Source organism: Grampus griseus, assembly GCF_964374135.1.
Source record: "Grampus griseus genome assembly, chromosome: 2".
Lineage (NCBI taxonomy): Eukaryota > Metazoa > Chordata > Mammalia > Artiodactyla > Delphinidae > Grampus > Grampus griseus.
The window spans coordinates 45,498,400-45,511,978 of NC_139018.1; the positions used below are offsets into that span (position 1 = coordinate 45,498,400).

The 13,579-nt window shown below is 41.4% G+C and overlaps 1 protein-coding gene across 1 annotated transcript in view; it reads left to right on the top strand.

Annotated features, from left to right (window-relative positions):
- Positions 1-13,579, top strand: part of ATG14 (autophagy related 14) — a 38,956-nt gene that overhangs the window by 15,971 nt on the left and 9,406 nt on the right. The window contains exons 4-9 of the mRNA XM_082647348.1: positions 654-735; positions 5,424-5,661; positions 8,557-8,786; positions 11,587-11,704; positions 13,025-13,115; positions 13,195-13,280. Of these exons, the coding sequence (XP_082503474.1) occupies positions 654-735; positions 5,424-5,661; positions 8,557-8,786; positions 11,587-11,704; positions 13,025-13,115; positions 13,195-13,280 (845 nt within the window). The remainder of the gene's footprint in view (positions 1-653; positions 736-5,423; positions 5,662-8,556; positions 8,787-11,586; positions 11,705-13,024; positions 13,116-13,194; positions 13,281-13,579) is intronic.

Below are 13,579 nucleotides of genomic sequence, written 5' to 3' on the forward strand. Positions count from 1 at the left end.
GCAGAAGTTTTTATTATTATTTTTATTATTATTATTATTTTATTATTATTTTTATTATTATTATTATTTTATTATTTTGCGAGTAATATTTGCTTATTGTATCAGTGAGATAATACAGTTGGTGGTCTCCTCAGTAACCAGCACTGAGAATTTAGAGCAGCACATCTATAGAACTCTCTGATGATGCAAACGTTCTCTGTCTACACTGCCCGATATGGTAGCCATTAGTCACTTGTGGTGTTGACATGTACCACCTGACGTGGGTAGTGAGAGTAGGAACTGGATTTTTTTAAAATTTCATATAATCTAATTGACTTGCAGGTAACCACATGGGACCTGTAGCCACATATTGGGCAGGGCAGGTTAAGAGAATATCCTTCAACACTTTTCTCTGTGCTTATTAACACATAAAAGAACTGTGTGAATTTCTCTTTCTCTCTTAATTTCCTAGCAGCTTCTGCACTGAACCAGAGTAACATTTTTTTTCTTTTTTGTAATCCACTAGTTACAAGCTATAAGAAATATAATTATACTGATCTTTTATTCATTACATTTTCTAAGATACACCTCAAAATAAGTAGTGTCCCCAGTAGATAATCATATTAGTCATTAGAGACCAACATTTGTGATATTTATTTCATACGTTTTTTAAGAGATGGAAAATAATGTCCTGCAAGATGAGGATTGAACAGCTGAAACAAACTATATGTAAAGGAAATGAAGAAATGAAGAAAAGTAAGTAATTTTCCACCTCTCTGCAGCCCTAATAAAGGATGGACTCATGTGGAGCTTCATGCGATTAATAAACAAACTAGAGAGACAGAGGAAGGGAGACAGAGAAGGGGTGTGGGGAGGCAAGAGCAGCATGGAAGAGTTTACTGCTTGCCTTTCTCTTTGTAAAACATCTGTATAAGGAATTTATATATATATATATTTTTTTATATATATGTATATAAAACATATCTGTGTGTATATATATACATACACATATGTCCATATATACATATACACATGCACGCAAATGTAATGACCTTTAAACTGCTACATTTCTTAACTTAAAAAGTTAAGGAATGTATGTGTCCCGTTTCCCTTAGCTGACAGGAAGCTCAGAGTCAGTCTTGGTAATCAGGTATAATAATTGTTAGTTCACACCAGAAGCACAGAATATAAGACTCAGTGAGTCTTATACATATTTTAATCTGTATTAATCTTGCATTACATCTGTGTATTTCATACTTTATGAAAGGTGGTTGTCAAGTTTTAAGAGTACTCTTAGAAGTCCTGTGTCCTTAGAAACAGTCCATGGTGGAACTTCCCTGGTGGTCTAGTGGTTAAGACACCATGCTTCCAATGCAGGGGGCATGGTTTCAATCCCAGGTCAGGGAACTAAGATCCCACATGCCACACGGCCAAAAAATAAATAAATAAAAATAAAAGAAAAAGAAAGAAATAGTCCATGTATTTCTGAAGATAAGTGTTTAAAGTTTAGAATGGGTCGTCATCATACCTTGTAAATCTGTTTCTTGTCTACTCATTGCTTTCAGAAGCAAGTATTTTATAGTGGTAGGTAATGGTGTAAAAGCTGTCTTTGAAAATGTTTGTCCTAATAAAGTGCTTGCATAGAGTTTCACAGGATTAATAAGCTAGAGAAGCATGGTAGCTGGGTGAAGAGCTGCTCAGAGCTGCAGCCAGCCACTCTTCCACCGAGTTTGGCCTGCACTCTCCAAAGGCTCTGGGTCAATAGCAGTGTAGGGACTCATTACTTACCATGGGTTCACCCTCTTTCCCCTCCTCCCTGGATGTTCGCAGTAGGAGTTTGCCACCAGGCATCTGTGAACCTCCTGAAATTGCTGAATTGACTGAGCTTGGTGTATTTCTCTGATGAGCAAGTTTAAAACTTTGGTCAGCTCTTTTTAATAGGCTCCTAGCCCCAAAATACAAAAGCAACAACCATGGAAAATAAAAGATATGGTTCTAAATTAGTGGACTCTATAACTGTGATTTCCATCCCTAGCAAAACATTGGAGTCACCTGATAACCTTTTTTTAAGATCTAGAGAGAGAATCCTGGGACCTGCTTTGGACTTAGGAAATTAAAACCTCATGCATGGGGACCAGGGTCAATGGTTCTTAAACTGTCTCTAGTAAAAGGCCACTTTATTCTCTTTCATTTCCAATGTGTCATAAACCAATACCAATACTTTTCTAAAATACAGTAAAATTAGTTACTAGAAAAATGATTGCACACTTGGATGTCATGGCAATGTCACATAGCCATATCAAAGAAAATAGTTTCTAAACTTAGTCTATATTTCTGTACTCCTCTTGTCTGGTAAAAGTTTGCAGATGGGCCAGATCCATAGTTCATACTTTGAGTAGTAGCACTACTCTGAGGACCTGCCAGGCTCAGGAACCACTGCTCTTTAGGACATAAATACAGGCTGGTTGCCACCCACTAGACCAGACTCACAAAATTTTACAAACAAGTTTAAGGGAGTTAATGATTCCAGAAGCTATGGGCTATGGGCTCAATCCATTGACTTGAGCTATGGGCTCAAGTCAATGGATTAGATTAAGCGCTTGCTACTCAATAAATAGTCTGGTTTTTTCTTTTTAAACAGAATCTTGTTGAAATATCAATTATAAACTATAGAGCCTGATGAATATTTTCTCCAGAATCTTTTAAGATGTCATGATACAGAATAATACAGTATAGATAGGGAAGTTGGATTGTATTTGAAATTTCAGAGTTGAATTGATCTGTTACTTGTCCAAAAAAGGAAGAGTGGATTACAGACGGTATCCAAATGTTTTTTGTTTTTGTTTTATTTATTTATTTATTTTTGTTGCATTGGGTCTTTGTTGCTGTGCGCGGGCTTTCTCTAGTTGTGGTGAGCGGGGGCTACTCTCCGTTGTGTTGCGCGGGCTTCTCATTGCAGTGACTTCTCTTGTTGCGGAGCACAGGCTGTAGGCGCGTGGGCTTCAGTAATTGTGGCACGTGGGCTCAGTAGTTGTGGCTCGCGGGCTCTAGCGCACAGGCTCTGTAGTTGTGGCACATGGGCTTAGTTGCTCCGCGGCATGTGGGATCTTCCTGGACCAGGGATCGAACCCGTGTCCCCTGCATTGGCAGGGAGATTCTTAACCACTGTGCCACCAGGGAAGTCCCCAGTATCCATATGTTTTAATGTTCAGGGGGAGATAGCATGGAGAGAAGAGTAAATTAAATTGAGTCTGCACTAGTGCAAGTTGGGTGACTGTGATGATTTCCTGCCACCTACAAGGGGTCCTGATATGAAATTGGAAAATGTCCTTTAAAAATCTGACCACCATATGGCTTAGGCCATGGCTAGACAGATGCATTTGAGCACTTGTAGAGAGCTCAGTAGAGATCATGAAAATGAATGAACTTGCTGGAAAGTGTGTGATAGAACCAGAGACTTAACCTTAAGGACATTCATATTGGTCAGGAATGGTGAAGAGACGCATCTGAGGAAGAAAGAAAACATAAGAAACTTTCTGCCTGCAATGAAATAACCTAGGTTCGTTGGTCCTCAGTTGAAGAGGGTGGTTTCGGTCCACACACATTTATCAACTGCTTCTCATATCCCAGTCAGGAGACAACAGGCTTCAGTTGGACCTGGTGTAAGCAGCTACGAGCCATGTGCTATAGGTGAGGTACACACACATTACCATAGAGCTCCTGGGAACAAGGGGTCTAGGGAGTGTTTATGGAGGGAGCCTTGAAGAATGAGTACAATCTGGACATTAGGAGAATAGGAGAAAATAGTGTTCCTAGAGAGATGTTGATTTGAACAACAGAATGGAGATAAATATTTAAGGAATGACTTGTCTGGCATCCATCCATCCATCTGTGCGCTTACTTAGTGTGTTCATTTGAAGTATCTGGTAATTGAATGAGACTGGAATGGAGGGTGTGGAGAAGGGAACTGTGGGGTGTGTACCAGTTTGGTGGTGGCTGGGAGGCTGAGAAGTTTGGTCTGTGTTTGATCGGCAGAGGAGAATCGCTGAGCACTGGCTGTACTTTATGAAGACTGAGCCAGTGAAAGGGGGGTGGAGGTGTGGAGTGGAACCAACTAGAGACAGGCAGAGTTTGGGTGAGAGTTAACCAGGATTGTGACAGTGGAAATGAAAAGAAAGACCTAGATGGAAGGAACTGTAAGACAGCTCATGGAATGGACCATCAAGAGATTGATTTAGGGGGGCTTCCCTGGTGGTGCAGTGGTTAAGAATCCACCTGCCAATGCAGGGGACACGGGTTTGAGCCCTGGTCTGGGAAGATCCCACATGCCTCAGAGCAACTAAGCCCGAGCGCCACAACTACTGAGCCTGTGCTCTAGAGCCCACGAGCCACAACTACTGAAGCCCGCGTGCCTAGAGCCCGTGCTCCGCAACAAGAGAAGCCACCGCAATGAGAAGCCTGAGCACCGCAACGAAGAGTAGCCCCCGCTCACCGCAACTAGAGAAAGCCTGCATGCAGCAACGAGGACCCAATGCAGCCAAAAATAATAAATAAATAAATTTAAAAGAAGAGAGAGGTTGATTTAGGACAGGTCAGAAATAATTGTGAAGTAGGGAGCCTAGCTTAAAATGTGTCAAGAGGAAAGATAATGAGCTTGGTTTTAAACTTATTTGAGCCTCTTAAGTTGTTCCTGGGTGTCTGAGATTTTACAGCCAGTTGTTGCTACACTAGAGAAGTTTAGCTACAACCTGATCTGTTTGATAATACATCTTGGGATCTAGAACCTGTAGGACCTTCATAAAAAGAACATACGTTGGGAAGGACAAGTGTCTGTCTGTTTTCTCGTTGTATGGCCAGGCTCTGGTTACCCTTCCAGTGGTTAAAATGCTGGTGTATGGGAGGTGCTCACACCCTGCTGGGAGCGCTGCACTCCACTGTGACTTTTCAGGGCGTTGGTCTGTTTCTTTGCTGCATGACCACCTGCCGTGAGATTATCCCTGGGCTCTCTGAATGTAGCCCAAGGGACACTTAATAGTTTTCTAAGGAAAATCAGATAGCCAGTGAATTTTTCAAACTTAGAATTAGATCTCTTTTCTGCCCAACATGGCTGCTCTTCAGTGCTTACTGTAAGAAAGTCAAGTACTTCCTGTGCTAAACTTAAACTTGATAGTCTTGAGTGATGCTCAGTGATGTTGATTACAAATGGAGACCCAGAGTCATTTTAGTGGTGGTCCCCTTTGCTCTGTGTGTAATACCTACTTGAACTAAACTCTCGGTCTCCATACGTAGTGAATGTCATGTAGTTAATTTTATTGAGGTTTTGCTTTCAGTTTAGACTGCAGGAAGACACTTAATGCTTTGGGGGTGGCGGGGGGCGGTGGTAGTGTGCAGTACCCAGGAACTATTTGTACAGCTCATTGTTGGATGTGATTTATTTATTTTAGATTCTGAAGGTCTCCTCAAAACCAAGGAAAAGAATCAGAAACTTTACACTCGAGCACAACGGCATCAGGAGAAAAAGGAGAAGATTCAGAGGCATAATCGCAAACTTGGTGACCTGGTAGAAAAAAAAAACACTGATTTAAGAAGTCATTATGAGCGTCTGGCAAATCTTCGGCGGTCTCACATATTAGAGCTCACCTCTGTCATTTTTCCAATCGAGGAAGTAAAGACGGGTGTGAGGTACAGTGAGTGAGTCTTTTGACTCTAGGAAAATACAAGTTCCAAAGATCAAGTATCTTTCAAGTATGTCAGCACATTTATTGGGCCTCATTCTGGGTTTTCCTGGTAATGAAACTTAAGTCTTACCTGCTTCAGCAAACAGTAAACACTGCAGGAAGTTGGGGAGGTGGCCAGGGTGAAGGATGGTGGCCCTCGGAGAAGTGAGGCCCAGGTTTGTATACTTGTAGAGCTTCCAGATGAGGGCCAGGCTCACATCCCTGATCAGGAACCATCTCGTGGCTGCAGGGCCACTTGAGCTGTTTATTAGTCAGATGCTGTGAGGCAGGTTGTTGAGCCTCGAAGTCTTAGTTCCTTGTCTGTTAGATGGGGATAATAAATGCCTACTTCACAGAGAAACCATGAGCTAAGATGGAAGAAAACACCTCGGGCTCTCTTACTTGGTGGGCAGGACATGCTGACTCCGCCTTTTCCTGGTAACCAGCATGTCAGGCACTGGTCGTCTCACTGGCTGTAGTGCACAGACACCCTCATGAGTCCGTGGGGTGGACAGGATGGTGGTTCCCACCTGGCTGTTCATCAGAGTCACTCAGGAACTTTAGGAAAAGACAGGCTCCAGAGGACACAGCTCCAGCCTCCTAGTTCATCTCATAATACTTTATTTTTTAAACTTCCCCAGATGATGCTGGTGATCATCTAGGTTCTGAAACTTCCACTGAAGAGTTTCGATTGCTTTCTGACTAACCATCAGGCTGTTCCAGCTGAGGATTTCCCTGTCTCTTCTGGTTACCCTTACTTTCCAGCACCTTTCCTTGGAATTGGACTGTCAGTGGACTTTTGCTACTTAGGACTTAGTGTTTGCTGCCTCCGCTTCAGTCTTTCCTTTCGTCTGTTGCCAGGGTTGGCTTCCTAAAAGCCTAAAGGTCTGATCGTTGCTTCTAGCTTGACGACCTGCTCTCTGACTCTTACCAAGTAATTTGTCATTAGTAATAGTTAGCAAATATAAAAATAAAAAGGCAGATGCAAAATAGAGAAGAATTCACAGCTCAGAAGTAGACCCCAAGGTGGCATTTTGAATCAGTGGGGAAAAGTTGGATTATCCAAAAATTGGTGTAAAGACAGCTGGCCAGGGCTTTGAGGGGGAAAAAGCTGACAGACAGAAACACTCTGTCAGATTAAATTCTGATGGGCCCAGATAGCGATGTTAGAACACATTATAGTAAACAAAGACTAGGATACTGTTCCAGATTTTAGGAGACTAAGGAGACTGACAACTGAATATAAAGTCGCAGGAGAGAAATTGTGGAGAAAATCTTACTCTTCCATGCCTGTGCTGTTTAAATCTTGTATGTTAGTATATATTACTATATATCATGAATTTTTTTAAGCTGATAGTTTTGAAGTTATCCCTATCATAAGATTTCTTGTTCATTCACATTTCTTCTCAACCTGCCTTGAGTGGAAGGAGGAAGTAGAGGTACAGCTTAGAACTGGCCACAGTGCCCTCCCCCAGTCCTGTCCGGGCAGCCAGTGGGAGTGCACTTACGTGCACCTGGTGGCTGAGGAAGAAGGATTGAGGGCCACTGGCCAAGAGGATGGATTCTAAACTTAGCGCAGCACAGAAGGCCCTTCCCAGCCTGTGCATTTCATCCCTCCTCTTCCAACACCACCTCCTGGCACTTCCTTCATGCCTCCTACAGGCAACCACGCTGATCCCTGTGCTCCCCAAACACGCCACGTTCTTCCCCCTGCCTGCACGGTACCTGCCGAGCCTTCTCATTCACCTTCCATGCTCCAGGCCAGCAGTGCTCAAAGTGTGGCCTGTGGACCTCTCTGGGTCCCTGAGGCCCTTTCACGGGGTCTGTGCAGTCAAAAACTATTTTCATAATACTACTAACACTTTGTTTTCCCTTTTCACTCTGTTGATGTTTGCACTGGTGGCTCAAAAGCCGTGGTGGGTAAAACCTCTGTCTTGACAGATATCAAGGCAGTGACGCCATAGTGTAGTAATCGTTGTTGTGTTCCACAGTGTCCTTGCGGTGTACAAAACCAGCCAGTTTCACATCAAGAACACTATTGATGAAGCAGCAGAAATTACTCATTCTATTTAAATTATGTCTCGATCCCTGCGTGCACATGTGATTGTGCCATGCAGCGAGGTAGGAAGTCTGCAGAAAGCACATTTGCTGCATGCTGAAAGCCGTGGTGGCTCAAGGGAGAGCCCTTGAGTGAGTTGTAAGCAAAACTAGTTGGTTTTTCCATGGAACACTGTATCTACTTGAAAGCACAACGGAAAGACGTGGGTATTAAAGAGATTTTTTCAAAAGTCATGATCAGCGCTGCACTGTGCCGTGAACTCAGCTGGTAAACAAATAATGTCACCCTTTGCTAATTTTCTTGTTTTGAAAAATACAAATTTTTTTCATAAAAACATGCTATGTTACATGTAATGGGTTTCTTATTTTTGAATCAGTTAATAATTTAAAATTTCCTCATTTCTAATACAGTAAATATTAATAGATCTAACCCACATACAGAAAACTCTTTGGGATCCTCAAAATGTTTTAAGCATGTAAGAGGGGTCTTGAGACCAAATAGTTTGAGAACCTACCACTCGGAGCCCTAGTTCATGGTGCCATCTTCCTCACATGCTGTGGGCTTCTGTGCCACAGCTGGTTTGACCTTCACCTCTGATGCAATTGCTTACCTCTGTGTATTCCAGTTAAATTCCTGTCCTCAACAGATACTCAACTTCTAATAAAATTTATGACTTGTACCTGGAAAAAAAAAAATTCCTGTCCTCACGTGCATCTTCCCAGTGTTCTGCGTATCTGCCAAGTAATTGCATGCTCTGCAAAACCCAGCCCCTTGACATCCATGTGCATCTTCGGTTTTTAGAGATCCCACAGACGTGTCTTCAGAGAGCGACAGTGCCATGACCTCCAGCACCGTGAGCAAGCTTGCCGAAGCCCGGAGGACAACTTACCTCTCGGGGAGATGGGTCTGTGACGATCACAACGGGGACACCAGCATTAGCATTACAGGGCCTTGGATTAGCCTTCCCAACAATGGGGACTACTCTGCCTACTACAGTTGGGTGGAAGAGAAGAAAACCACGCAGGGACCTGGTGAGAAGCAAGATAGTCTTTGAAAACTTTTATAAATATATTTTTTTAATTGAGGTAAAATTTATATAACAAAATGAACAGTTTTAGAGGAAGCAATTCAGTGGCATTTAGTGCATTCACAGTGTTGTGCAACCATCACCTCTGTCTAGATCCAAAGCATTTTTTCACTCCAAACAAAAACTCCGGGGCTTGAAGCAGGCACTCGCATTCCCACCTCTTCCCAGCCCTTGGGAACCACTGTTGTGCTTTGTGTCTCTATAGGTGTCCCTTCTGGATATTTCATATAAATGGGATCATACATTATGTGGCCTTTTGTGTCTGGCTTTCTTTCATTTAGCATAATGTTTTCAAGGTTCATCCACATTGTAGCATGTATCATATCAGCATTTCATTCTTTCTATGACTGAATAATACTCCATTGCATGAATATGCCACATTTTATCTATCAGTGGATGGACTGAAAACATGTATTTTTTTTAGACATTTCACCTTTTTGGGGTCAATATTGTTTTATTTATATAAAAAGATCTATTTAAAGAAGTGTATTTAGCCTGTTGGGTCCCATTTTTATAAGTTTTGAACTTTGTAAAGAACTTTTTTTATCAGTCCTAAATGGAGATTGAAATACCCCAGTAGAAAAACCCTTTACAACTTCAGTAGTTTCTCTTTGGTGGAGAAAGATTATTCATATAGTCATCCAGCAAGTATTTAGTGAGTATGTGCTTTCTGTCATGCACAGTGCAGGTGCTACAAAGGTGATGTCACCAAGACAAGTGTAGCCCTTTGCCTTTCTGTGGAGAGGAAGGGAAGCAAGTAATGATCAAAGGCATCATACACTGAGTATGGGCTATGGACGACAGAACAAGCACCTTCAGGGATGGGGCTACAGAGGAAGGAACTATTTCTCCATAGGGTAGTCAGGGGAGGCCTCTCTGAGGAGGTCACATTTAAGTTGGGCATTAATTGTTTGGATAAATAATACATTATCAGGTCCAAGCAGCTCAGACATCAGTTTCATTTGTGCTGGCTCCATTTAGGCCCATTTGCTTAGCTTACATTCCACTCAGCAAAAATCATAAACAATGAAATATTAATGTCTGGCCATGGACCTTTTATTACTAAAGAGCAAAGCATAGCCATCAATAATGTATTGACAAAACCACAGATCACAAAAATCCAGGTTCATTAATATTTTTGTTGAAATTAAAGCTGTTTGTGTATGGCTCTTGTTTTTTGTTTTTTACATCTTTATTGGAGTATAATTGGTTTACAATGGTGTGTTAGTTTCTGCTTTATAACAAAGTGCTTCAGTTATACATATACATATGTTCCCATATCTCTTCCCTCTTGCGTCTCCCTGCCTCCCACCCTCCCTATTCCACCCCTCTAGGTGGTCACAAAGCACCGAGCTGATCTCCCTGTGCTATGCGGCTGCTTCCCACTAGCTATCTACCTTACGTTTGTTAGTGTATATATGTCCATGCCACTCTCTCGCTTTGTCACAGCTTACCCTTCCCCCTCCCCATATCCTCAAGTCCATTTTCTAGTAGGTCTGTGTCTTTATTCCTGTCTTACCCCTAGGTCCTTCATGACATTTTTTTTCTTAAATTCCATATATATGTGTTAGCATACGGTATTTGTCTTTCTCTTTCTGACTGACTTCACTCTGTATGACAGACTCTAGGTCCATCCACCTCATTACAAATAATTCAATTTCGTTTCTTTTTATGGCTGAGTAATATTCCATTCTGTATATGTGCCACATCTTCTTTATCCATTCATCTGATGATGGACACTTAGGTTGTTTCCATCTCCGGGCTATTGTAAATAGAGCTGCAGTGAACATTTTGGTACATGACTCTTTGTGAATTATGGTTTTCTCAGGGTATATGCCCAGTAGTGGGATTGCTGGGTCATATGGTAGTTCTATTTGTAGTTTTTTAAGGAACCTCCATACTGTTCTCCATAGTGGCTGTACCAATTCACATTCCCACCAGCAGTGCAAGAGTGTTCCATTTTCTCCACACCCTCTCCAGCATTTATTGTTTCTAGATTTTTAGATGATGGCCATTCTGACTAGTGTGAGGTGATATCTCATTGTAGTTTTGATTTGCATTTCTCTAATGATTAATGATGTTGAGCATTCTTGCATGTGTTTGTTGGCAGTCTGTATATCTTCTTTAGAGAAATGTCTATTTAAGTCTTCTGCCCATTTTTGGATTGGGTTGTTTGTTTTTTGTTATTGAGCTGCATGAGCTGCTTATAAATTTTAGAGATTAATCCTTTGTCAGTTGCTTCATTTGCAAATATTTTCTCCCATTCTGAGGGTTGTCTTTTGGTCTTCTTTATGGTTTCCTTTGCTGTGTAAAAGCTTTGAAGTTTCATTAGGTCCCATTTGTTTATTTTTGTTTTTATTTCCATTTCTCTAGGAGGTGGGTCAAAAAGGATCTGGCTGTGATTTATGTCATAGAGTGTTCTGCCTATGTTTTCCTCTAAGAGTTTGATAGTTTCTGGCCTTACATTTAGGTCTTTAATCCATTTTGAGCTTATTTTTGTGTATGGTGTTGGGGAGTGATCTAATCTCATACTTTTACATGTACCTGTCCAGTTTTCCCAGCACCACTTATTGAAGAGGCTGTCCTTTCTCCACTGTACATTCCTGCCTCCTTTATCAAAGATAAGGTGACCATATGCGCGTGGGTTTATCTCTGGGCTTTCTATTCCTGTTCCATTGATCTATATTTCTGTTTTTGTGCCAGTACCATACTGTCTTGATTAGGCTCTTGTTTTTATACTTTAGATATGGAGCATAATAACCCTGCTTACACGATTAGCGCTGCGTTGTGCTATGCGACTCAGCTGGTCAACATTTTGTCTCATATACTCGACGTAAATCTTCCCAAAAAGCTGTGCAACAGGCAAGTAATTGAAGACGGTGATGTCATCTTTATCATGGCTCTCTTATGTTCCTATTGTGTTCTTTATTCTAATTAAAACAAAAAGAAGAATTTAAGTATTATCAAGAGAGAAAAGGTCTGACCATGAAATACTGAGATTGATTTCATAAGCCAGTGTGCAAATTTGTGTCATTATCTTACAATTGCACATGACGTCTTTGAAAAGACCGTGGAATTCTCCCATGTGAAAAGATAATTTAAGGGAAAACCAGGATATTCAGAGGGCATGCTTATGTGTAAGAACTGGATAAATTGTAACACTTCGATTTTTTTTTAATGAAAAACACGTGGTTTAAAGGTTTTTTAAATTGTAAAGGTTTATAGTCCACCCAGTTCCTACGAAGACCTTCCTGTCTCCCTCCAGTTATCCTTGCATTTCAAGTAAATATTAATGTGTGTTATTACCACTACCACCACCCCCCTTTAAACACAAAAGGTATCATGCTAAACTAAGGTGTTTTGCACCTTGCTTTTTAAATTTTTTATTTATTTACGAAGATTTGTTGAGCACCTGCTATGTGCTAGGCACTGTTCTAGGCACTGAGGGGGTACAGTGGTGATGAAAACGTAACCTCTGCCCTTCTGACACTTAGCTTTAACGGAGAGACACATGATAAACGAACAGTACGTCAGGTGGTGATGAGTGCTCGGGCGACCATTAGAGCAGGTGAAAGAGCGGGCCGTGAGGGCAAGGAAGGGTTTACCACGTCTGACTGGGTAGGTGTGGAATCACATGTCAACCTGGGGGAGGCCGGGAGCAGGCCACAGGGATCCCTGGGCAAGGAGAAGGGCAGGTGCAGAGCCCGGGGTGAGAGAACGAGGCAGCAGGGACAGGAGGCTGTAGATTCTGTGGCGCCTTATAGGGCCATCGTTGGCTTTCAGCTGTCACTCTGCCTAACGTGGATAGTAGCAAAGTTTTCGTTTGTACAGATGTACCAAGATCATACTGGTCTGCTCTGTCCCCAATTTATACTTCAAGGAATAATCTGTACATTCGTTGCTTTATTAGTGTGCAGGCATTTGTGTAGAGTGAGTTTTCAGAAGTAGGATTGCTTGGTCAAAAGATAAGTGCATTTGTAATTTTATGGATGTGGTGAAATTGCTATGAGAGCAGTAGTTCATCCTTAGAAGAGTTTCTGTTAAGTGCAATTTATTAAGAGCAAAGGACATGGGGTATGTTTTGTACTGAACTGTAGTGTAAAGCATACTCTTCAAAATGAACATTTTAACATAGAATTTCTTCAAAAATCACAACTTTACAAATCGTACATTATCTTACAGTGAATTTTGTGGAGAAAACCTCAGCAAACAGAAATTTACTCGAGCAGTGAAGAAACTAAATACAAATATTCTTTACCTATGCTTTTCTCAGGTATGGAAAATAACGCTGTGAGCTAATTTTTAATTTGTTACATGGTTGAAAATACTAATCAGTTTTTTTCTTTTTCTAGCATGTAAATTTAGATCAATTACAACCACTGCATACTCTCAGGAATCTAATGTACTTGGTCAGTCCGAACGCTGAACACCTAGGCAGGTAAGAAGGGTGTTTGTTACTTTTCTCTAAGTGGTGGTGTTATGACGACTTTTAAGTAGATTGCTGTATGTGTGGGCATAGAACAGGGGCCTGATCCCAAGCCCCAAACTCTCCAGAAGGGACAAAGATAACACAGTCCTGTATGGAAGGAAACAAAGTCATATTTGATCCCTTATGGTCCTTACATAATCATTTCTCAGAGGAAATTAGTATCAAACATTTTTAACACCTAAAACAGAATAGAAGAACCCTTATATTCCTGGAGTAGGAACTTCTCGTGCTGTCCCTGAAGACCAAAA